Source organism: Chrysemys picta, chromosome 1 (assembly GCF_011386835.1).
Source record: "Chrysemys picta bellii isolate R12L10 chromosome 1, ASM1138683v2, whole genome shotgun sequence".
Classification (NCBI taxonomy): Eukaryota; Metazoa; Chordata; order Testudines; family Emydidae; genus Chrysemys; species Chrysemys picta.
In genome coordinates this window covers 327,931,974-327,957,211 of record NC_088791.1, presented here as the reverse complement: position 1 = coordinate 327,957,211, position 25,238 = coordinate 327,931,974, and the positions used below count along the sequence as shown (strand labels likewise).

General features: G+C 41.1%; 1 protein-coding gene across 5 annotated transcripts in view; it reads right to left on the bottom strand.

Annotated features, from left to right (window-relative positions):
- The window catches only part of SLC36A4 (solute carrier family 36 member 4), a 235,408-nt gene that overhangs the window by 150,952 nt on the left and 59,218 nt on the right, over window positions 1–25,238 (bottom strand). For all 5 annotated transcript variants that reach the window (XM_065581648.1, XM_065581646.1, XM_042856005.2 and 2 more), the window contains one exon: window positions 13,529–13,698. In XM_065581648.1, coding sequence (XP_065437720.1) covers window positions 13,529–13,698 — 170 coding nt within the window. The remainder of the gene's footprint in view (window positions 1–13,528; window positions 13,699–25,238) is intronic.

The following is a 25,238-nucleotide window of genomic DNA, read 5'->3' as shown; positions in this document are numbered from 1 at the left end:
GCTGTGCACACTACCACTTATGCCGGCGAAACTTATGTCGCTCAGAGGTGTGTTTTTTCATAAGTGGTAGTATAGACAAACTCTAACTCATGTTCTCAAAGTTACGCAATGCTTTAAGCCCCAATCTAACAAAGCGCTTATCACTTTATATGTGCAAGCACAGTACCTAGCACATTGTGGGAACTAGCAAAATACAAATAAATAATCATTTGGCATAGTTTTTCTTGCTCCTTTTAAGGTTTACCCCCCAAAAAACCCACCTCTAAGTTATCAGGACTGTTGCACCAGAACTGGTCAATTTTTTTAGTAATATTGTGAACCATCAAAAATTTAAAGTACTTTAGTAACATAAAAGCCAACCCCCTTTTTCAGAACAAGGATTCATGTTCTGTTTTTAGCACATACAGCACTAATTTCTAAAAGTGCCCTTGTTCTGTGCTCTATGTGCACGTACACACATTAAAAAAATGTAACTACAATTAATGAATAGGACCCAATCTCCCGGAAGCAAACAGCCAGATAAACCCCACAAGTCCAGACCTCACAGCTCAACAAATCAAAGACCTGAAAGACTGCACCTAGATTTTCCCATTCCTAGAATCTCAAATTATTTCATAAAAGGTATTTTTTCCCCAACATATGGCAAAGCCTAGAACAATGCAGTGGTAACATTTTCATCTTTTGGGGACCAAACATCCAAACCTGTGTTTTAGTATTTCCTCATAAAACTGAAACATGACCACAAACCTTTACTTAATGGGCATTTTTGTTGTCATATGGGAATTGATCAGTTGGACTGAAAAGGATTCTGAAAGGGGCTAATATTGTTCGAAGGATGAAGATTTTCAGAAGTGGATTTTAAGGGTGAAACTCCCATCTGGGCAAAAGACCCATAGGAGGCCTCAAAATAGGGCATAAGGCTCCCAATCCTGAAAACACATATATACATTTGATTTTTCTCATACGAGTAGTCCCATTGGAGTCAAATACATCTTGCAATACCAGACTTCAGTGGGGCAAAGATCTCACATGCCTGCACTCTGCATAAGGGTGAACATGTTTGTACAGTGTCAAAGACGAACAGTACCTCGACATGCTACTGCAATACAAACACTTCAAAATAAAAATGGGATTTGAACACATGGTCTTAAATTTTTAAGAGTGAGTAGTAATTTTGGGTGCCCAACCTGACCTTTAAAGGGCCAGATTTTCAGAAAGTGTTTACTCGCCTTCTAAAAAAAAAAATCAGCTCCTTTAAGGAGTCAAGTTGGACATCCAAAAATTGAGGCACCCAAAATCACTGGTCACTTTTGAAAAATGAGGCTGTAGTTTTAGAATGACTTATTTCAAACATGATGCTTAGATTATTAAGCCATTCCCTGTTGGTTATCTGAGTGTTAAATGTGTTCTTATTGTTTAATGCTCTGCTTTGTTGTGCTCTTTTTGAAGCACTGTGACACACAAAGTGAGCTTTATAAATCAATAATAATAAAGATGCTAATAATGATAATAGTGAACAACAGGAAGAAAGCTGTGTGAAAAGATAAAGGGGGTTAGTAGGTCTCTTATTTACCATAGCAGGTCACCGGGGGATACTCAAAGCACAACTAAAAGTACATCAGCATAAAGTTGTACAGATATTCCCAGTAAGCAAACAGAATCTAGTCTTCCGATATTAAATACTCTATCCCCAAAAGAGTGACATTTAAAAGGAGAAATGCTTCAATATTTATATATAGCATCTTTCATCCAATAGGATCCCCATCCCCAGGATATACAAGCATATGTCTACTATACAGAATCACATATTATAGATCTATGTGATTAGAGTTAGAAATATTATAGACACACAAAACACATATAAGTCATTTTACCCACCACTGAAATACTTTGCTCACTTATTTAAAAGAAACACTATGAATTCTCCAAATTGTACAATTTGCTGCCATATGCAACCTTGTGTTCCTATTACTGTCACCCTTGGTCTTCCTCCTTTCACTCCCCCAGACACACCTTTACTGTGTTCTCCTTTCAGATGTTTCACCTCATCACTTTTTATACACTGTGAATTAAGATGAAAAGAATATCCCTGAAACTGTTATTCTTATCAAAATTGTCTGCAGTATTGTTGTAGCCATATTGATCCCAGGATATGAGAGAGGCAAGGTGGGTGAAGCAATATCTTTTATTGGACCAACTTCCGTTGGTGAGAGAGACAAGCTTTTGAGTTCCGCAGATCTGAGAAGAAGAGCTTGAAAGCATGTCCATTTCACCAACAGAACTTGGCTCAGTAAAAGATATTACCTCAGCCACCTCGTCATTCCTATACATAGCCTCTGACAGTTAATGCAAGGATGAGCATATAATGGTTTTAGGAATAGTATATAAAAGGCTAGATTGCAATTCTTAATCTGACAGTATATTTCATGCTCATGTGGTCAGACCTTAGAGTTAATAAGGATGGAGTTTAACCAAGATGAGATTTTGAAAACCAACTTCTGAACATCACCAAATAGAGATTTTAACAGAGGAAGGACATCTAGTGCGTTGTGTGTCCTGATCCACCTCAGTGGATTCAAATAAAACATTGTGAATTGAATACACTGATATTTTATTTCTTTACTAGCAATGATCACTCTGCTGTGATATACACAGACGAATTGTATGTTGTTCTCGGAGGAAGGAAACATTTGTTCTAAGATTACAATACTAAAAAAAATTACAGTTAGATATGGTTTCGTCCTGTGCAATGTGTGCTATGTCTTTATCATCTCCTGAAGACAAAAATACAAAAAAAGTTTTACTTGCCAGAACTTTAACCAACTATTCTAAACCTCCCTTCTTGATGTATCTGGTGCAAAATGTGCCAGACTTTCCTTTAACTCTAACTTGTACAACTAGGTCTACTACACTAATATTTATATTGTAGTAGCACTTAGAAGCACCAGCCCCATTGCCTAGGCAATGAACAAATATGTGACACAGAAATAGCCCCTGCCTCAGACAGCTTGCCATAAGAAGTTAAGAATATAATAACGATCATACTGAGTCAGACCAGTGTTTCCATCCTGTCTTATAACAGCAGCTAGTGCCAGTGCTTCAGAGAAATTGAACAGAAGAGGATAATTTCAAGTGATCCATCCCCTGTTGTCCAGGCCCAGCTTCTAGCAGCTGGAGGTTTAGGGAACCTTGGAGCATAGGGTTGTGTCCCTGACCATCTTGGCTAATAGCCACTGGATGAACATATCTTCCATGAACTTAAGTATACTAGTTCTTAATCTGTGGTGCGTGGACCATGGTCAGTCTGCAAACCACACATAGAAGATTTGTAGACAACTGGATGATACATGGCACTGACTCTTCTTATTTCCTGAAGTAAATCACATTCAGAGAAACTGAAAGTACTAAAATACTTAATATTTTTCCCGTGGTAACAATTACTCCATTTGCCACAGGGGTGTTATGTGTTCCGAGTTTAGAGGGTTTAGATGCAATCCACGAGACACTCCTTCTATTAAATTGTGTTTCAAACAACACTGGGCCTAATATTAATCTCACAATCAGCAGATGACTCATCCATCATTCCTTTTATTATATTTTATTTTTATTTTGAAGACTGGAAGATTGCTAGAAAGATTTGGGGTTTTATTTGCTAGCTGAACAAGTAGAATGATGGTAGTCGAAATTTAATGTTGACAAAAGCAAAGCACATTGGAAGGAATAATTTGGACTACTCGGGCTCAGAATTCACTGTAACAACTCAAAGACTTGGGCATCATTGTGAACAGCTTTTATTGTTTCAGCACAACTCACAGAGACAGAGGGCAGATATATTTTAATTAAGGGAGCCTTGAAAGGTAAACTTCTCACCATAGCCAATGTAAATGCTGCCAAGCAAGGTCAAGCTTCTTTCTGTGTTGCTTTTTTACCTTTTTTTTTTTTTTTTTTTTATAAAAGAGATTGTGGCCATGTCTACACTACAGTCTTGTACCGCTGCAGCTGTGCCGCTGTAAGTCTCCCGGGTAGTTGTTTTATGCCAGCAGGAGAGGGCTCTCCTGCCGGCATAATTAAACCACCCCCAATGAGCATCAGTAACTATGTTGGCAGGAGACCATCTCCCACCAACACAGCACAGTCTACACTGGGGCATTTGTCAATGAAACTTTTGTCAATCATCACACCCTGACCGACAAACATTTTACGGACAAAAGTGCTAGTGTAGACATAGCCTTAGGAAGTTTTAGGGAAGGCGATACTAATATTGGAGGAGGGGGGGATTTTAACAAGATGCTTAATCCCCCGTGGCAGACAGACTGTATACAGAGTGTCTTTGGGAGGAGCAAGTGAAAATTTGTAGAATCACTTAGGCCTTGGCTACACTTACCGGCAAGTTCGACGGCTGGAAATCGAACTTCTGGGTTCGACTTATCGCGTCTAGTCTGGACGCGATAAGTCGAACCCGGAAGTGCTCGCCGTCGACTGCGGTACTCCAGCTCGCCGAGAGGAGTACCGCGGAGTCGACGGGGGAGCCTGCCTGCCGAGTGTGGACCAAGGTAAGTTTCAACTAATTCGAAATAAGGTACTTCGAACTTCAGCTACGTTATTCACGTAGCTGAAGTTGCGTACCTTAGTTCGAATTAGGGGGGGTAGTGTAGACCAAGCCTTAGAAAATGATGATTTGGTGGATTTCTGGAAGGAGATTAATCCAGATGTCAGGGATTATATATATTATTCTGCTACTCATTAATCTTATTCCAGATTTATATAATTTTTGTTTCTAGGACCATGGCTAATTTGGTTAAAAAAGCTAATCTGGGAGTTATAACTTGATCTGATCATGCCTCTGCATATAAAATATTGAGACTCAGCGGAAAAACAAAGGGCCAGGCAGTTGAATAGAGCTTTGTTGTTTGACCCCCTTAGCTGAAAGAAAATTTTCAGAAATATATAGAAGAAAATGATTAGGAAGGAATCAAGAAAAGGGTTCCCTGGGATGCTGGAAAGGTGATAATGATGGGGATCCTTATAATTAAAGCATCAGAACAGAAAAAAGATGAAAGTTCTTGAAGAAGAGAGTTTGGTTAGAGAACTTTCTGTTTTGAAAGGTAAACATAAATCTACAGGATCTAAAAGAGTATAAGAAAATAAATGAGATAAGAAAGAAGATTAATATGTTACAAACAGGAAAGGCTGAGCAAACACTTAGATATATTAAACAGAAAACAATAAACCTGATAGGCTTTTAGCCAGAAAATTCAAAAAGAAACAGGATAAGTCAGCCATCCCTCTGATTAGAAATAAAACAAGAGATTCAGTAACTGGCAACAAACAGATCTCTGAAACATTTGCTATGTTTGTACATTTCAGAACATCCAAATTCTGAACTTATAAATAGATGTTTGAGAAATGTGAAACTACCTCAGGTGTCAGAGGATGAAATTGCAGAGGAAGTTAAAGTTGTAATTAAGAATTTAAAATCCAATATAGGTCCAGGTACCAATGGGTTTTCTGGAGAGTATTATAGAGTCCTAAAGCAAGTGTTGGTCCCTGTTTTAACTGCATTGCTTAATGGTACATTGCAGGGGAATGAAATTCCAGATTCATGGAAAGACACAAAAATTGTGGTAATTTCTAAAGAAGGAAAAGATATTACCACTTGTGCATCATTCAGACCTATTTCTTGAATTAATATGGATGCTAAAATTTATCTTAAGATGCTAGAAAACACACAGTGTCCTCTTTTCAAATATGTTCATCCTGACCAATCTGGGTTTGTTGCTGGCAGGCACCAATCTGATAGTATCAGAAGAATTCTGAATTTGATTAATAATGTTAATCTAGCAATTCTTCTTTGGTGCTGCTTTCTCTGGAACTTCAGCAAGCCTTCGACTGGTGGGGGAGGAGGGGAGAGTACTCCAGACACATCTGAGTAAGCTTTGGTTTTGGAAATTAGTTTTATAAGGGCATATCAGCCCTATATACTTATCCTTGAGTGTCTTATTTGGTTAAAGGTCATCAATCACCTCTTTTTAATTTGTCTAATGATACAAGACAAAGTTGTCTGTTATCCCCCTCTGTTTGCTTTGGCAATGGAGCCTTCAGCCTACAATGCCATGTAGTCAACCTGTGACTGCTAGCAGCAAATATCTACAAAGGCTGGTGATGGGACACTAGATGGGGAGAGCTCTGAGTTACTACAGAGAATTCTTTCCCAGATGTCTGGCTGGGGGTATTGCCCACATGCTCAGGGTCTAGCACCTCTAGGCTTGCTGTATCAGTTATGAAGGTAAAAAAATTGCTTGAGCCCTGGCACCTAATTGCTTGAGCGCCTGCACTTCTTTCATTACAAATTAAGCACTGGTTATTACCAACCCGGTATTGCTTCTAACATGTTATTTGACCTAAAAGCTTGACAAACTCACACCAATATTTGGACTTCACATTGTTGCTTCCCCCCCCCCCCCCCCCACACACACACAAAGAACTTTATAAAAACCCTATAAACTAAAAAAAAAAGTAAAGTCTTCATAATCAAACTTCAAAGCTTTAAATACAAGGTGACTTCAAAGCAAAATTCTCCATTGTAGTGAGTAAGCAATTTTCTAACTGCATGTGATTCAAATTTCTTACATGAAACAAATTTTTATAATATTAAACTAATTTTACTGTTAATCTGCTATTACTTTCCAACCAGTTAAAGAAGTGTCCCCAGGCTATATCTTAAAAATATTTTTTTAAATAGTTTCACTGCTAGAAGAACTAACAATATGCTTAGTCTCTCCTTCACTCTACAACTTAAATGGTTGTGCCTCCAATTAAAAAACTAGGAAACTGGGTACTGCACCTCAGAGAGTGTAAAAATTAATTACTGAGACCATCTATATATCTGAACATGCCCACATGTTTAAAAAAAGAAAATTAAGAAAACTCATTAAATACAGCAAAATAGACCCTTTGTTGCATATCAGCAACATTGAGGACACAAATAACTGCTGCTAAACTCAGCAGAACAGCTGCAAACTGCTCCATCTTCATAAAGCCAAATTTCAGCAAGTTCTAATAAGTATGTTAAATAGTCCCAAAGTTTTAGCTCCCAAAATCTGACCTGAAGTGTTAATGTTACATTTTAATGGGGAAAGTCTCTTAAATTCTAAGGTCCTGATCCAGCAAAGCACTTAAGTAAATGGGACTGTTCATATGGTTAAAATTAGAACTTGCTGAGTCAGGGTCTATAAACCAATAGGCTAACTCACCAGCCAGGACATCAAAGCAGCAGAATTCATGTCCCTTTCTTCAGGTATGGGTTTATTTCTAAAAACCAAATCAGTTCAACCTAAATTAAACAGATAAACCAGGTCTTGCAGCCCAACCCTTTCCTAGGTCTTTTCTTCTGATCCAGGTTCTCCTACAGGAGCCTACCTGCTCCCTGCAGGTCTCTCTTCCATTTCAACTAAGGGTCAAGTAATCTACAGGCTATCACTTGATACCTAGCCACAAACCCATCACCTGGGACGCAGCTAGTTAGTCACAAGTGGGATCACTTCAAGGACCATCCCACCCTATGACAGGGCCTAAACACATGTCCTTCCTTTTTTCTGTTTTCCCTATATTGTTATAATGTGTGGTTCTCTGGTTTACGTTTAACAGAAAATGGAAATTTTTGACTGTATTGCTAATTTCTGTAAATATTCAAATGAATATGGCTTTTGAGGTTTCCCTAGGAAAACCCTCTCTGCATATAAGACTGCCTGTACATAAAATCACTTTAATCCCTCAATTAGAATAAGACTTTTAAAAACCAAAACCAAAACACACCTTCCATTACTAATAAAATAAAAAAACAAAATAATGGTCACCTGGTATTGGACACATTTGTTTTAAACTCTACTCTTGGTAAAAATTCAAATTGGGCAAAAGATAGGCGGAAGATCATGTTAATAAAACCTATATCACTGGTTAAAATTCTTGTTGAAAGAAGCGTAGACCAAATGTAACACAATTCATTTTTGTTTTTATTAAACTGAAAGGACTGTTGAGATCGGGGGGGGGAGGGGTTTGAAGACTTCTGGTAAACTTACACAATTGGGATGGCAACAGTCTAGAACCTTCCAAAGATGAAAGGAAGTGCCCACATGTGGGCCATCAGAAACTTGTTTTGACTGGGTAGTTTTAGTTACATAAGGTTGCCAGCCCCCGTGGACATTTACCCAACATGGCAGTGAGCTAGGAGTGTGGCAGGCAGTCTCATCACCACCATTATATCAACAACATTCACCATCATGGTCGTCAATATTACAATGTGCAATGACTAGAAGACATCCACTGCACCATTCGGCTCCTCTTTCTTCTGATCCTAAAAGATGCTCTGGCAACATCCCATCAGGAAAGTGAAATTGACAGCATCACCACCTCCATAACTGTTTCCTGAGCAACTCTGGAGATGTGCACCTCACGCACAATTTGCCATTTTATCGTGTGGAGATGTACACCTAAGGTGTCAATTTGCCACTTCATCCATCCACTCCTCAACTCTCTCTCTCTCTCTCCCCATTTAGTCTAAGAAGAGTCTAGCATGATAATCTAGGACAAATATACCCTTTATTGTGACCATGAGCCATTGTAGAAATGATACCTCAAAAGCTGAATTAAAGAGAGGCTAATACATTTCCATACCTGTGCTGTTCCTATGCTCAACTGCAAGCAACAATAACAGGGGTTGAACACTCCCTTAGATTTTGCTATGCTCTTCCCCCCCCGCCCACACACACACACACACACACACACACTACTTTTGGTGCATTTGTCTCAACAAACAAAGCAGTGTAGACTTTAACAAAAGAAGTCGAGAGCTACCATCTAAAGCTGATAACCTCTCTCCTCAATAACAACATGCAAAACTGAGATACTGTCAACCAACAGTATTTTCCCTTTCATAAACTCTATAGAGAGAGCAATAGAAATTGTTAAAATAAAATGTTCTTACATGTATTGTTTGTTGGGGGTTTTTTTTGTTTTTGGTGTGCATATGGACGGGGGGTGGGGGTGGGGGGGGAGTCATTTTTAAAAAAATTATTATTTCATGGGGTAGAGGAAACAACAAAACCCCAAGCCAAATCACTGTTAATGTTGTAGCAATGCAAAAGTAACAAATGGGATAACTTAGAAATATAACATACTGAAAGTTGTTTGATTCACACAATAGCACTTCATTATCGTGTAATGTCTCCATGTTGGCTCTGTATCAGCAATTAAACTAGCAGATGGCCTAATTTTCAAAGGTGCTACAGATCTGGAGCTCCCATTGACTTCAAAATATTTTCCAAACGTGCTAATGGCAAAAAATGAAGCACTGAAAAGCAAAAACTCGAAAACTAAGATAACTGTTTTCTGGTGCTGTGTGTTTCTCAAAATGTAATCAATACAGAAGTCAGAATTTATAACAGATCCAGAAGTGTAATTAATATTTCATCGTATTAGCCCCATTTTATTGGTGGGAATCTTGAAAGGAGGAATCTACAGGGAGTTGGCATCTCAGCTGCATTTAGAGATCAAGTCTGGTGACTTCTAGCCCTGAGCTCTATCCACTAAACACTGCTGTTCCCCTTCAAAGCTTTTAACTAATAAACAATGTATATAAAAGCCCTACTGTTCAAGCTGCAGTATGCATGTCAACTGCAGGAGTTCTTCCTCTGAAGCAGCTAGTCCTGGCCACTGATGAAGACTGGACACTGAACTAGATGGGTCACTGGCAGGGTGGATAAAAATCAATAATTTTTTTTTAATCAAAACAATCAGATTTTTTTTTATTTAAATTGGATTGTTTTGGATAAAATGCTTTTTGAGGAAAAAAAACCTATCTAAAGATATGATGAATCTTAATTAAAACTATCTCAAAGATATTTCATCATGGAATAGGGATTATAAATTCTAATTATATAGAATGAGACAATATAGTCATGTAATGTTTAAGAAAAGTTTTGTAAATGAGTTCCAATAGTTTATGGATTAGGGACTCAATCTTATGAGGTTCCACAGGCTTCTGTACAGATTACTTAGGTTAATCTTTCTATCTACCCAATGGGACTCAGTGCTCAGTCTAGAAGATACCATCAGAGATGCTTAGTTTTTCAGTTCTCAAACTGTGGATTTGTGTCTCCAGAGATAACATGATTGTTAACAGCAAAAATGTTTTAAATAAATATGTAATAGAGAGGTGAGAAATAACAGACCTCAACCCTATTGTCCCTCTGCAAATTTGTGTACACAGCGTCAATCCCTTACCTCTCTCTAAAAGTGCAAAATTTCAAAAAGTTCAGTGAATAGAAGATTGTTGGGGCGGAATAGATCTGGACAAGGAGAAGATGTCTGGAGATAAATGTGAGAAGGAAGGGACAGGCAGTAGAAACAAAAGTAAAACTGTTTGAGCTGCATATTCCAGAAGTCTTGAGGTCTTTCTGAGTGTAGCCCTTCATTGATTTGAGATCTACCAGATCATTCTTTCACTAGATGGGAAAACCTATGACAGCAGCAGGACATAAAAGAGACCCAGTTTGGGAATATTTTAATGAAGTTCCTCTACCTGTGGGTAAGACAGGCATGCGTGCAAAATGCAAATAGTGCAACAAAGAAATGCAAGGCCTGGTTTCCCGAATGAAACAACATCATGAGAAGTGTTCCTTCTCAGGAGGAAGCTGCATTGAAAATGATGAAAGGAACATGTCTGAACATGCAGGATCTTCAGGTTGGTAAACTTTTTTATTTCATACTTCTTTCTTAAGGACTGCCTCTCTTCCTTCTGGACTATTTTTGAATTCTCATGTTTAAGCAAAAAATATAGTTGTTACTCTATGGTACTATCATTTCAGATCCAGTTGTGATAAAAAAAATAAATAGCTGAAATAGGCAAATCTTCTTTTACAATTTCACCTTTAAAGTAGTACTGAGTATCAGTGAATGCAATGAGTAATACTAAATGAGAAGTATGGTAATAATCAAATAACTGCATTGACTTCTTTTGTTTAGGAGAATCCATCCTCAACATACAGGATTCTGAAGACTATCCACATTCAAGATCACAGTTGTTTTCTATAGTTTCAGAGTTATCTGCCAATTATAGTGTTTCAGTCACATCACGTATGTCACATAGCCACAATATATCACCTTTAGCAACAAGAAAAAAAAAATCTCCATCATCCAGAAACAACCATAGATAAGTTTGTAATAAGAACCAGCAGATTACAAAAAGAGGTAATTGATGAAAAAATTGCCTGGTTTGTTCATGCAACAAACTCTCCTTTCCATGTGGTTGAGAACCCAAAAGAGAAATACACAATGACAGAGTTAAATTACAAGCATTAAAAAAACGAATGGGACAAGCACTATCTCCAGTTCATTTTCTTGCAAATATTCTCAATACTCGGTACCAGGGTCAAACCTTAACTACTGAAGAAGAGGAGTTGGCTATGACATGGACATTCAGCAATCATCCCTCCATAATGCCAACTATAATAAACTTCAGAGCTAAGGGTGAACCATTCAAGAAATATATGTTTGCTGATGATGTTTTAAAGAAAGTCACACCAGTGAACTGGTGGTAGTCACTTAAGCACTTGGATTCAGAGACTGTTAAAGTCACTTTTAATAGCAGTAGCTTCTTCTGCCAGTGTAGAAAGAATATTTTATTCCTTTGGCCTAATTCATTCCAAATTGAGAAATCGTTTGGGACCTGAAAAAGCAGGAAAGCTTGTTTTTCTTTTCCAGATTATGAACAAACAGGAAAACGAAGGTGAAGATGACTGAGTTAGCTGCAGAAGCCAATATTTTAAGTTTCTCATGTTGATCTTGCTAACATAGTCGATTTAATTTTTGGTTGTTTTTTTTTTTTTAATATTTCATTTAACTATTTTAGTTAAAAACAATTTTAACAAAAACAAATCTGATTTTAAAAAACTTGAATGTTTAACTAAATTCAAGTATCAGAGGAGTAGTCGTGTTAGTCTGGATCTGTAAAAAGCGACAAAGAGTCCTGTGGCACCTTATAGACTAACAGACGTATTGGAGCATAAGCTTTCATGGGTGAATACCCACTTCATCAGACGCATGTGGGTATTCACCCACGAAAGCTTATGCTCCAATACGTCTGTTAGTCTATCAGGTACCATAGGACTCTTTGTCGCTTTCATCTATCCCTTTTTTAATGATTCCTAACATCCTGTTTGCTTTTTTGACTGCCGCTGCACACTGCGTGGACGTCTTCAGAGAACTATCCATGATGACTCCAAGATCTCTTTCCTGATTAGTTGTAGCTAAATTAGCCCCCTTCATATTGTATGTATACTTGGGGTTATTTTTTTCTAATGTGCATTACTTTACATTTATCTACATTACATTTCATTTGCCATTTTGTTGCCCAATCACTTAGCTTTGTGAGATCTTTTTGAAGTTCTTCACAGTCTGCTTTGGTCTTAACTATCTTGAGCAGTTTAGTATCATCTGCAAACTTTGCCACCTCACTGTTTACCCCTTTCTCCAGATCATTTATGAATAAAATGAATAGGATTGGTCCTAGGACTGACCCTTGGGGAACACCACTAGTTAACCCTCTCCATTCTGAAAATTTACCATTTATTCCTACCTTTTGTTCTCTGTCTTTTAACCATTTCTCAATCCATGAAAGGATCTTCCCTCTTATCCCATGAAAACTTAATTTAATTTACGTAAGAACCTTTGGTGAGGGACCTTGTCAAAGGCTTTCTGGAAATCTAAGTACACTATGTCCACTGGATCCCCCTTGTCCACATGTTTGTTGACTCCTTCAAAGAACTCTAATAGGTTAGTAAGACATGGTTTCCCTTTACAGAAACCATGCTGACTTTTGTCCAACAATTTATGTTCTTCTATGTGTTTGACAAATGTATTCTTTATTATTGTTTCAACTAATTGGCCCAGTACTGACATTCGACTTACCGGTCTGTAATTGCCGGGATCGCCTCTAGAGCCCTTTTTAAATATTGGCGTTACATCAGCTATCTTCCAGTCATTGGGTACAGAAGCCGATTTAAAGGGCAGGTTACAAACCATAGTTAATAGTTCCGCAATTTCACATTTGAGTGCTTTCAGAACTCTTGGGTGAATGCCATCTGGTCCCGGAGACTTGTTACTGTTAAATTTATCAATTAATTCCAAAATCTCCTCTAGTGACACTTCAATCTGTGACAATGCCTCAGATTTGTCACCTACAAAGGATGGCTCAGGTTTGGGAATCTCCCTAACATCCTCAGCCGTGAAGACTGAAGCAAAGAATTCATTTAGTTTCTCCCCAATGACTTTATTGTCTTTAAGTGCTCCTTTTCTATCTTGATCGTCCAGGGGCCCCACTATATTCATCTTTCAGTATCACCCATTTTAGATCCTGATATAAAATACCACAAAGTTCTTGTATATGGAATGTAACCCCCCAACTACAGATGACATTTAATCTTTGAAACTCCTTTAGAGTAAGAATTTTAAATCATATATGTCAACCTACCATACTTCTTGTGGCAGATTTAAAGTGATGCTGCCTTTGATTTCATCCCCAAAACGCAGGTATCCTAGAGTGGCTAGAGTGATATACAAGGTCATAACAATTCCCATGCCAATGTTCAGTGCCTGTGTGAAACGTTGGGTTTCTTTCATTCTATTTTCCAGGGGGAGCACCTGAAGAAAGAGAAAGAGTACATAACAAGAACAGAGTCAATGATTTTCAAATGCTCCTGCACTTTATCTCTTCTCTCTAAGACTTTTTTTTCCTTTAAAACTATTTCTTAAGCTGTCTGGCATTTATAATAAGTAGTACTACCAAAGGATCCAAAGCACTTCAGATATTTGTTATGTTATACACACACCATGGAAGAATCACTTCAACCACTGAAAAGCAGCCATCTCTAGAAGAAAGCAACAGCTGTTTAAAGGCACAAAACAACATCACTCTATAGTTTAGGGGTAGGTGTGTCCAGATGAAAATGCAGAGTGAATTGAAACCGTCAGAATGGAAGTAATTCATACTAGAAAGTGATGAGCACACTACAGGTAACACACCTAATGTTATTATGACCTACTGGTTCATCCCTAAATAATTTATCATTGCTGAAACCAAATTACCTAGTAAATCACTTTTCTAGGGAAGTAGGCAATACATTCTCACAGAAAGTCCAATTGGTCTGCACACACAGTATTTTAATTCAAATTTAAGCCACGTACCAAAGACAATGCAGACATTCCTAGACAAGCATATTTTTGCTACATTTTGCAGAACAGCTGTAAGAATTTATCAGAGTAAAGCTGCAAAACTTGGCAGTATTGGAACGTCTTTGAACAATGGAATATCAGGAGATTCCTTGAGCTCCTAATGTTTTGCAACACTTAGTGAATAACATCACTTACAATATGTGTGAGCGGATACTGGCAAAAGTTAGAGAAATAGACACCTCACTCATCTTCCAAAAAAAGATCTGACAAAAGTTACAGAAGGATAAGAAAAGCCACCTATTGTGGGTCAGATACTTATTTGGTGTAAACTGGCAAAACTAAATGCTACTGTGATTTACACTAGCTGAGAATCCAGTTCATACGATGTGTTTGATTTGGAACCAGGATGTAAAAGGCTAGTTTAATTCAGAGTTATGTTGCCAATCTGGCTCAGATCACAAACAATGAGTGAAATAGGGACTTGTAAGAGGGTGTGCTCCATCCCTGTCCTTTGATGCCCCAGAAACGTCTCAGGCTCTGTCCAGTAATGGGCAACTTCATGTGATTTATTTACCTTCCCTTCACCAACACAAGCTTACGCAGCAAATTATTTACAGTGCTTCTCTACCGTTAGCCCTTTCCCACAGCCAGAGGGGAACAGAGATCTCCCTTCCATGAGATCTCTGAACACATTCGGCTCAGCTAGTCCAGGTCCTCTCTCCCAGACTTCCTTCCAGTGTTCTTCTTGTGTCCCTCAGCTGATGGCCTAACTGGTTAATCAGCCATCCCAGACTGATCAGCTAATTAGCTGTACATCCCTAGTCTGCCTTCTCCTAGGGAACTGATTGATGCCAAGTGATCAGAGTGCTGCGTCACTTGTTAGCTTCTAGCCCTCTCTCACAGGACTAAATTCTGTATTCACAGCACAGAACCACTTAAAAATCAATATACTTCAGTTATTACTTAGAGATGTCCAGAATTGATATAGCAAAAAAAAAAAAAAGCTGCAGGTAAGGATTAAAAGGCAGCTACAAGAAAATTGCATCCTGCTCCTTTCACTGCCACTGAAATCAAATGGCTCCCACAGCCATGATCATATTCTTTAAAATGAGATACAGAGGGGGGTTAGGACTGATTTTTTTTTCCAATTTATAACGAAGGTAATGAAGAAAACTGAATACAAAACATTTCATCCACCAATTAAAATATAATATACAGCTGTTACCCGGGGTTCTTTCAACCCAAAGCTCTTGGTAACTTTTACTCTGTGTGAGGTGGTGTCAGGAAACAAATCAGGGGAAACACGGTCGTCCGACCGATAGATGGCTGGCACAAACAGGACAACACAAGAGTGCTTTCACTTAAAGCTAAACTTTACTTAGTCTCAAGCACCTTACACACACCCGCAACAGATTAGTAAAACACCCCCAACCCTGGATAATTACCAAAGCTGAGTGTGGCTCTCGAGTGACACAGCGGCAGGCTTCCGGTGGCAAAATCTTCCGTCTGCCTGTGGGGACCACAAGATGTATCCAGTGGGAGAGTCCAAAAGAGTCCCCAAACAAGTCCAACTACCTCAAACTTTCTCCCCTTATTTATACATTAGTAATAGAATGACATGTCCCTTAAAGAAAACTTGTTAAGTAAGCAGTTTCAATAGTCAAGCAAGAGGTTCCTTCTGATTATTGATTAACCAGGTGTCGGCTTTTCCAGAGTTTGCAGCCTTGAGACCCCAATAGACATTCCTGGGGCACATCCTGCTCTTTTAAAATGCATGTATCAGCAACTTCAACACAATTCTTATCAGGAAGGACGTGGGGTCAAGCTACCCCAAACCTCCTCCCCTCCTGCTTTGGTCAAGCTGAGACTGCTTAATAGGTTGCTTTTAACGATAAGCCATAGTGGTTTCAGGCACTTTACTGGTTTGCCAAAATCTCCCCGTACACAGAATCATTATTGTTAAAAGAAAGACGGAAGAAATGCTAAGTACAAAAGAAACCGAGGACAGCAACAGGGCCACACCAAGAATTGAACCAAAAAAAGAAAAAAGCTGGCAGACTAAAGAACATATAATCTCACTTGGACAGCACTGTCTTGCCAATGTACATTATTCAGTAAGGTATACAGTACAAACCTGTTTACGCGCGGATGTTGGGAGTCAAGGCATCACGACCGTGTGTTAACGGACTGCGGGTTAAGAGGGCCATGCTGAAACATCTTAAGATATCTATATATACACATGTATAATTATCTAGGATTACATACGTATACACAGCATCCCAAATACTGCAGGCCTATCTGTTAACAGCGCTTTGCAAAAATATAAATTCAAATGTGTAATCTAATAAGATTATGATTACTACACAGGAGTGAAAGGACATTACTGGTATGGGGTGGGGGCAGCTCTGGCCCCTGGAAGGGGCAGGGCTAGGGGTCAGCATCCCCCAGCCAGCCCTTCCAGGCTGCCTGGTCCGCGCCACCCGGGGTTCCTGTGGCGATTTAAAGGGCCTGGGGCTCCAGGCGCCGCTGCTGTGGTAGTGGCGTCCGGAGCCCCGGGCCCTTTAAAATAACTGGTCCCGGGGCAGCTGCTCCCTTTGCCCCCCACCATCGGTGGCCAAGGGGGGGAAAAAGGGGCAGGGACCTTAAAGCGCTGCAGGGTCCTTTGCCGCGGCAGCGCTTTAACGTTGCTGCACCCTCCCTTCAGCAGTCCAGCGCTGCCGCGGCAAAGGACAATCCTTAAAGTCCCTGCCCTTTTTGCCTCCCCCGTCGGCGGCCCTGCTGGTAGAGTCCTGCTGGCAGGAAGGAGCAGCAAGGTTAAAGCGGCAGCACTTTAAGGACGGTCCTTTGCTGCAGCAGTGCTTTGAGGATCCTTAAAGCGCAGCCGCAGCAAAGGACCATTCTTAAAACGCTGCCACGGAAGCGCTTTAATGTTGCTGCCCCTTCCCTCCCGTCAGCAGTAAAGACGTTCAACACGTTTCCGCTCTGCACTTCCTGTCGATTTCTATGGCAGTGAGTTAGTGAGCAAATCTGTAGCGCTACATAGCAAGTTCCTGTACTGTGTGTTAACGAGTCTGGCTATTTAGCTACCAAGTACACTTGTTATTCAGTGCCTCATTGACCTTAAATCATGTCACATTTTATGAATAGATGAAAGAACTTACTACATTTACAAGACATGTTCAAACATCACCAACCTCACTTTAAACACTATAACCTGCATTTAACCTTTGAATTTAAAGGAATACAAGCTACACAAACTGAAGAAGAAAAAGAAGATACCAGTATAGTCAAAGAAAGATACATATCCATATACGTGGACCTTGATTCAATATGGCACTGAACCACGTGCCTCACTGATTTCAGTGAGAATATTGCTGAATCAGGACTTTAATTACCAATATACTACATCCAACTTTCAACCATGCACATTTATGGTTCCTACTGGGCCCTGTCCAGTTTGAGCTGCCTCCATAATTGCAGCTATTGTATAAATGGTAAGGATGTGTAATTCCCCCCAAAAAATCTTATTTCTCTGCCTGCTCTTGTGTTGTTGCTGCTGGCCATCATAGGTCATATTTCATCTTTATTTATCTTCTAAGCTTTTCTGGATCCAAACACTGTACTTAGCAGGAGCATGGGTTCCCAGTCACAGTTACTGCCATCAGAAGGAGATGTTTTCCTTGGCAGATGGCACCAAATAGAGTACATGGATCATGATCTCATCTCATCTAGGACCAGGTTGTGGAAGGCACTGAGCATTCGCCAGTCCCGTTGACTTCAGTAAGAATAAAGGGCACTAAACAGGATGCAGGACTGGTCTGTATATAACAAGTAAATAACAAACATTTATAAGAAATCGAGATCTACCTATACTGGGACTTTGTCTTAATGACAAATTTTGGAACGGACCTTTATCAAGGAACCAAGGATGCTCAAAATAGATCCAGGGAATGGCCCATGTTGCAATGGACAGAGAAGGAAAACAGGAGAACATGCAGTAGTGCTGGTTATTTCTAACATTGTATTCTACTGTTGGTCACTTATTTCTCCAGTGGTTTTTCATTATCAACTTGATTCCAGTCACTGTATAGTCCCTGTTGCGATGACTGCATGGAGCCTAATATTCTAACTGAAGGCAACAGTGATAAGGCATTTTCCACATCTGCTTTCTAGTCTCTTAACTTGATTACATTTTGGTTTTTGAAGAATTGAGTTGAACAGCCTTTTTTGCTGGTGCCAGAAATTAAGTCGCTTTTCTTAAATCCTTTCTTTAAAGATATTAAATTTTAAACTAGATGACTGAATGGCATTTTGAAATGAAAAAAAAAAACACATCTGACTCACTTTAATTTAACTGTAGCACTGTATGCTGTCTGCATCAGACCATATACTCTTGAAGGGACGTTGAAAAGGCAAAGCTACACTAATTCAGTATCTCATGTTGATGGCTATCATGCTGCTGTGTGCTAGTTCAGCCAAGTATTTCTGTGGATACAGATAGCTTTCATAAATCTAGTCCAATGGTTCCCAAACTTTTCAGTCCTGCAACCCCTCTATCACGTATATAATTACTGCATGACCCACTGGTGTGATAAATTACGCTAAAAGGAGAGGCCATGTAGAGCAGGGCTTTCCCCCCACAGGGTAGGGAGGGTGTCGCAGGAGAGAAAGTCAAGTATTATGTACTAGGAATTTCCCATGCTTTTCTTTCATTTTACTTTTGTTACTCTGCCTCCTCTGTGATTTCTCTCCCCCACTTTACATGGCCCTTCCCTGTCCCAGGCACAACACAGAAGAGTGAGATACTTTAAATTAACCCACAGTAGTTACTCTCTAGGCTAGATTGTCTTCCTTGTGTTGTTTTTTTCCTCTTACCACTCTGCAAAAATAACCCATCCCACTTCCTGCTTCACCAGCCTGGAGGTTTTTGGCCCATACTGTTTTCTTCCTGGAAGATAAAAGCTCAGTTCATTGATTACATACTTCTCTTTCCTGATTATATATGCCTTTTAAATTACAAAACTTAAAAATATGACTAACTTGCTCGCATACTCCCTAAAGAACCAAATGTCAACCCAAAAAATGCCTGAAATTCATTGGTTGAGAACCACAATCTAGCCTTTGTAATAGCTCAAGTAGTCAGATATGGTCACTTATGCTACGCATTTTCCCCTATATTTCAAATTGTGTATAATCCTAGGAATCACCACCAAAAAACTATGTTGTATGTCCATCATCTGCCTGGAGTATCACAGAACAATCAGATTGCGATGAAGCTTAGAAACTTCACACCAGCATGGAAAAAATTATAGAGAATCTATAGCTCAGTTAGCCCTGCCTCCCTATACCTGCAGCCCATGACAGGCTTGGAGGGAGAAGAAAAGCAGAGAACCTGCCTCAGTTCAGGGCTGACTGGTGAAGAGGCAGGAGCTAGCTGCCTCCCTGCCTGAGGGGAGCGTCACTAGGAGCCTGACGGCCAAGACAGCAGCACCGTGTCCCTGACTGAGGGAGACCAAGAAGCGCCCAGCATCTGAGTGAACTGGGTGATTGAACTATAGAGATGTTGTGGGGTTAGGTCCCACCACACTTACAGCTACCTGCCCAGAAGAAGCTGAGGACACGGCAAGAAGCTGCCCAAGGTCCAGAAGAGGGCACTACTTGCAGGGCTGGCTCCAGGGTTTTTGCCGCCCCAAGCAGCAGAAAAAAAAAAAAAGCCACGATCGTGATCGGCGGCAGCTCAACCATGCCGCTTTCTTCTTCGGCAGCAATTCGGCAGCAGGTCCTTCCCTCGGAGAGGGACCGAGGGACCCGCCACTGAATTGCTGCCAAAGAGCCCGACATGCCGTCCCCTTCCCCTTGGCCTCCCCAAGCACCTGCTTGCTAAGCTGGTGCCTGGAGCCGGCCCTGACTACTTGAGTCGAGTCCTACAAACTGTTAAAGGACATGCCCCAAACTTAAAGGACAGCGGTAGGAAGTAGCCCAGGGCAATGAACTTAGACTCTCTGCCAGGAGGTCCCTGTTTGGAGGTTGTTTGCACAGGGCCCTTGGCAAGGACCCAGTGGGATTGAGGACCCGGGTCTGCCTACCACATCACCTTAAGGACTGAGGCACCTCAGCCAGGGAAACAAGAGGCTGGAAGTCAAGCGTGCCAACCACTAGGCCGCCCAGCCTTCCAAGCACCCTGTTACACAGACTTTGCACCAAGCTGCAGGGTACTGTCCAATTCCAATTTAAAATCGCCACTGCACTTTTTATATGATTTGACTTAAGAAATACAAACACAAGCAGATTCCAGCGAATCAGATAAGGAATGATTTAGCTTCTGTAACCAGTAAGAATTAAGCTTGTACTAGATTCTTCAAAAGCATTTTTTAAATATTTAAATTCTTACATTTTGTTTTTCCTCTTCAGGAAACTGCACTGAAGTATCCTGATAAGAATGTGGTAACTGTCCCTCCCTTCTCTTTTTAATTATCAGTTTCAATGAAGAGCCAGACTTGGCAGTTGCTTTGTTTATGTTTCAGAGACAAATTGCTCACCAATTTTCCCAAATACAAATAAAGCACAGTTAGAGAAACAGAGACATTTATTTGCTATAATATATTTATCAATGTTTCCCTTTCTCACAAAAGACATTTCACAAGTGCTCCTGTTACAAAATAAATCTCTTACAGTGAGGCAAAACATAAAATAGTAGAGTATGATAGGAAAAATAGCACTGAATTTTAGGTGCATGACTATCCACTCTATTACTGAATTACAGAGATAGAGGAACAGATCCTCAGCTAGCGTAAACCTGCATAGCCCACCTCTAGCCCATGGACTGTAGCCTATTTACACCCCAGGGACTTTCCCTTTGACCACCTTCAGTGAACCTTATTCAAAAGAAGTCACATGCCACTTAAGTGTCTACCTGACTCTTTGCTTCATCTCTGCCCACCTACAGGGAGAAATTTAAAGATAATCCAGTGTGCATACACAGAAAAACGGGGGATAAAGACCCACCATTTATTTGGAGAATCTGGGCCTCCAGATTTTGGCCAAGAATTGAATGGTTATGTAGTCTTATCCCTACTGTCTCAGTCCTAGGGGTGGTCATTCCAAAAATACAGTGAGTCACCCTGACTATGGCAGATGCTTTTCCCACAGCAACAGAGAAAACCAGCATCAAGCATCCCTCTCTTCCAGCTGATGCAAGAGAGTGCACACCACTTGGGAGTTAGTAGTTCAAAAGTCCTTTTCTTGTAAAGCATTCTGACACCACTGTGATTACAGCACAAGTGAGACAGTGATGAACACACAAAGGACAACATATTACTTCATGATGTAATATGCTCATGTCCTTAAAATGTCTCTTCCTTGATAACAGTTTTCCCCTCAGAGTCTTCAAATCCTTTCAGAATGATTGTTAAGAGTGGATGTTTGATTTTAAACACTCTGTTTATCAGATCCAAGCAATGTTACTGAGCTGTTTCTTTAAAAGAATTTCTCCATATGTGGGGGTGCTCCTGACAGTATCCAGTCGGGCCATTCTGGGGTGGATAATTAAGACTCTTTGGATCCAGTAAATATGCATATGTTCTGAATGTCTCCCCTCGGTTTTGGGACACCATTTTTCAATGAACATTCAAAGAGATTATTTAGTGTGGAAGTGCCCTATGCTAGGCAAAATTCAATTCTAATTGTACATGTTATTTTGACCTGTATTGTAAAATCATCTAAAGTACATTTTGTAACAAAACTGCAGCTCAACTATGCTTAGTCCAGAGCAGGGCCAGCTCCAGCTTTTTTGCCCGAGAGGGACTGAGGGACCCGCCGCCGAATTGCTGCCAAAGACTTGGACGTGCTGCCCCCTTCCATGGGCCACCCCAAGCACCAGCTTGCTGGGCTGGTGCCTGGAGCCGGTCCTGCTCCAGAGAAAGAGTAAAGAACCTAAATAAACTAAATTCTGATACATACAGCATATTTAATTTACAAGACTAGTATTTTAGTTAAAGATTTAAAATTCAAAACTAGAATTCTACTGGTACATAAATACTCTGTGTTAATATGGCTCCGTCAATAAAGAGATGATTTATAGGGAAAAACAATTTATCTTTTAAATGGGAGCATTAAAGTGCTTTGAATCCCAGGACAGCTAAGAAACTTAATAACTAAAACCCTGATCTTGCAAAGTATGCAAACAGGACTACTCATATATTTGTAAAGTTACTAATGTGAGTAAGGGTTTGCAAGTTTGAGGCTTAACATAGTAATACTGACCTACAACAAAAATAAGATTAATTTTTCCAGCATAATTGCACCTAGTGCTGTGGCATTACTACCATTTTCAAGTTGTTTGGCATATCCAAACAGCACTGTTTAAGATTATTTTTATGGGCTTTTAGTTTATTTGAGACAGACAGCTAGTGCAGTATCTATTGAATATTATTGTCCTGGTGAAATGTGTGTATCAACACTGTATGTTAAGTTATAAATTTAAACTGTATAACATTGCAGTAACATGTTCCAGAATTAGAAAGGCAGACCCAAACCAGTTTTTCAGAGACAAAGACACGTGTCTCGGATTGCCAGTGTATCAACAAAGTCAAGTGGGCTATTACTTACTTAAGCTTTCTCGAGCAATGGGAAGATGTGAATGAGAAATTTACATTTAATTACAGGGCCAGGTCAGACCTTATGTCCACAAGAGACGACTTGTCACCTGCACCCCAGCAGGAGGTAATTCTGAAAGACGGGAGAGTGGTATAAGAATGAGAAACAGTGGCCTCGAATTTACCTCTCTCCTCCATCTCTGCTCATGACATCATCGACTCTCAAAGAACTGAACTAAGGGGGAAGAGGCCCAGGCTGAAAGGAGACCCAGCCTGTGACATTTACTGCAGCATATGGTGAGACAAAACTGTTTGTTTTTAAATTCACTTAGCTTGTTAAGTTAGGTATTAGCTTGCATTTCACTCTTATTTTCTTCTGTAACCAATCCTGACTTTTATGCATCGTCACTTATAATCACTTAAAATCTGTCTTTCTGTACTTAATAAACTTATCTTATTGTTTTACTTCAACCAGTGTGTTTGGATTAAAGTGTGAGGGAAACTCCATTTGGGGTAGCAAGACTGGTGCATGTATCATTTTCCTTTGATAAAATGATGGACTTTCTTTGAGCTTGTACTGTTCAGAAGGGTACTGAGCAGCACAAGATGCACATTTCTCAGAGAACAAGGCTAGGACTAAGAATTCACTGGTGTCACCCTTTATGTAACTCATGAGTGACTGGTCAGCATGCTCATGTATTTAGCTGGGTGTGAATTTGCATGCTAAAGACTGTGTGAGCAGGCCAGGAGTGGATGTTCTGACCACAAAGCAGTGTAAAAGGTACCCGAGACTAGAGAATTAAGGAGACTAGCTGTTCAACAGTCCAGATTGTACCCTGGGGAATGTCACAATTTGCATATTTAAATTTACAATAATCTAATAATAAATATTAAACAGCCAAGATGTGCCTTTTGCCTAGTGGCTACACCAAGGGATCGGGATCACATGATCTCGATTCTGTTGCCATCTCTGACACTCGCTATCGGGCAGTAGCGTAGCTAGTGGGGTGCAGGAGAAGCAGCTGCTTCCCCTCAGCACATTTTCAAAAAGTGGCCTGCTGGCCAGCGCTGAAACCCTACACTCAAGCGGGGGGGGGGGGGAGGGCCGGCGCCAGGCACAGGAAGCGGAAAGCGGCGGCGCTAGCAACTGCAGCAGCGGGGCTGGTACCGGGAGCAGCATGGAGCGGCTGCGAGAAGTGGGTGCGGGCGGTCCGGCTCCCCCTGTCTGGGGCTCCCCTCGCCCGCCGCGGGGCGTGGGCTTCTCCTCTGCAGCACTGCCCACTGCAGGGCTGGGGCTCTCCCGGGGCTCTGCCCTGCACATGCCCAGCACCCCCGGGGCTGCTCCTGCCTCCCCGGGCTGGCCCCAGATCCCCTCCCCCTGCTTGCACCCGTCTGCCTCCTCCACAGGGCAGGCAGCCCCAGGGGGTTGAGGCCATGCCACCCCGTCCCCAGCTTCCCCCTCCAGCAGCCCCCGCACCGCCCTGCCGGGCCTGTTCAGCCCTCGGCCCCACCGGGTCCTGCCCTGCCTCATACAACCCGCCCCTACCGTGGGGCGGCCCGGCCCGGCGGGACTGGGGGAGCCACAGCAAAGCACCGCCCGGAGCTGGTGCAGGAGACGAGCCTGGCTCTCAGCCCAGGCTACGGCATCAGCCTGCAGCGGGGAGCGGAACCACCCCCCGCTGGCTCGGCTCAGCCCAGTCCCACTCTTAAAAGGATACTGATCCCACCATGGCTCGGCCCAGCCCAGGGCACGTGGGGGTGTCACCTCACCCCCCACCTGGGGGGCCCGGTGAGGAGGGTGCTCGGCCCCGTAGCAGCGCAGAGGGGAGGCCAGCGCGGAGTGGACCCCATGAAGGCGGGGGGGGGCGTGGAGTGGCCGGAGGAGGAGCTAAGGGGGGGCGCCTTTTTTATGTTTGCTCCCCCTGCTCTTAAAACCTGGCTACACCACTGTTATGGGGCCTTGGACAAGTCATTTCATCTTTCTGTACCACATCACTGAAATGGGAAAAAATACCTATTACAAACCTCAAGCATGAGATGAGGGTTAATTAAGAACCGTGAGATCTTCGGAGGGAAGGTATTATTTGCAATATTACCTTTGGGAATATGGCATGGGAGCATCCTCACAAGTCCAACATTTTGAGGTTGGAACTCCATGGATTGAAGTCGGAGAAAGAATTAAAGTCCATCTATTTAGGTGTTGGTAATGACTTGGGAGTTTACACAGGGCAGTAAGTGCAGGGTGTAATAAGGAAAACTGAATTTGATAAAGAATTATTCAACAACCTAGCCTGAGGCTTCACTACACTTCTGCAGAAGATGAATATAGCAGGCAAGGAATGTTGTACAGCCAATAACTAAAATAGTGTATCAGCTACATAAAGTAACGCACTGCGCTCCCACCCATTTACCTAG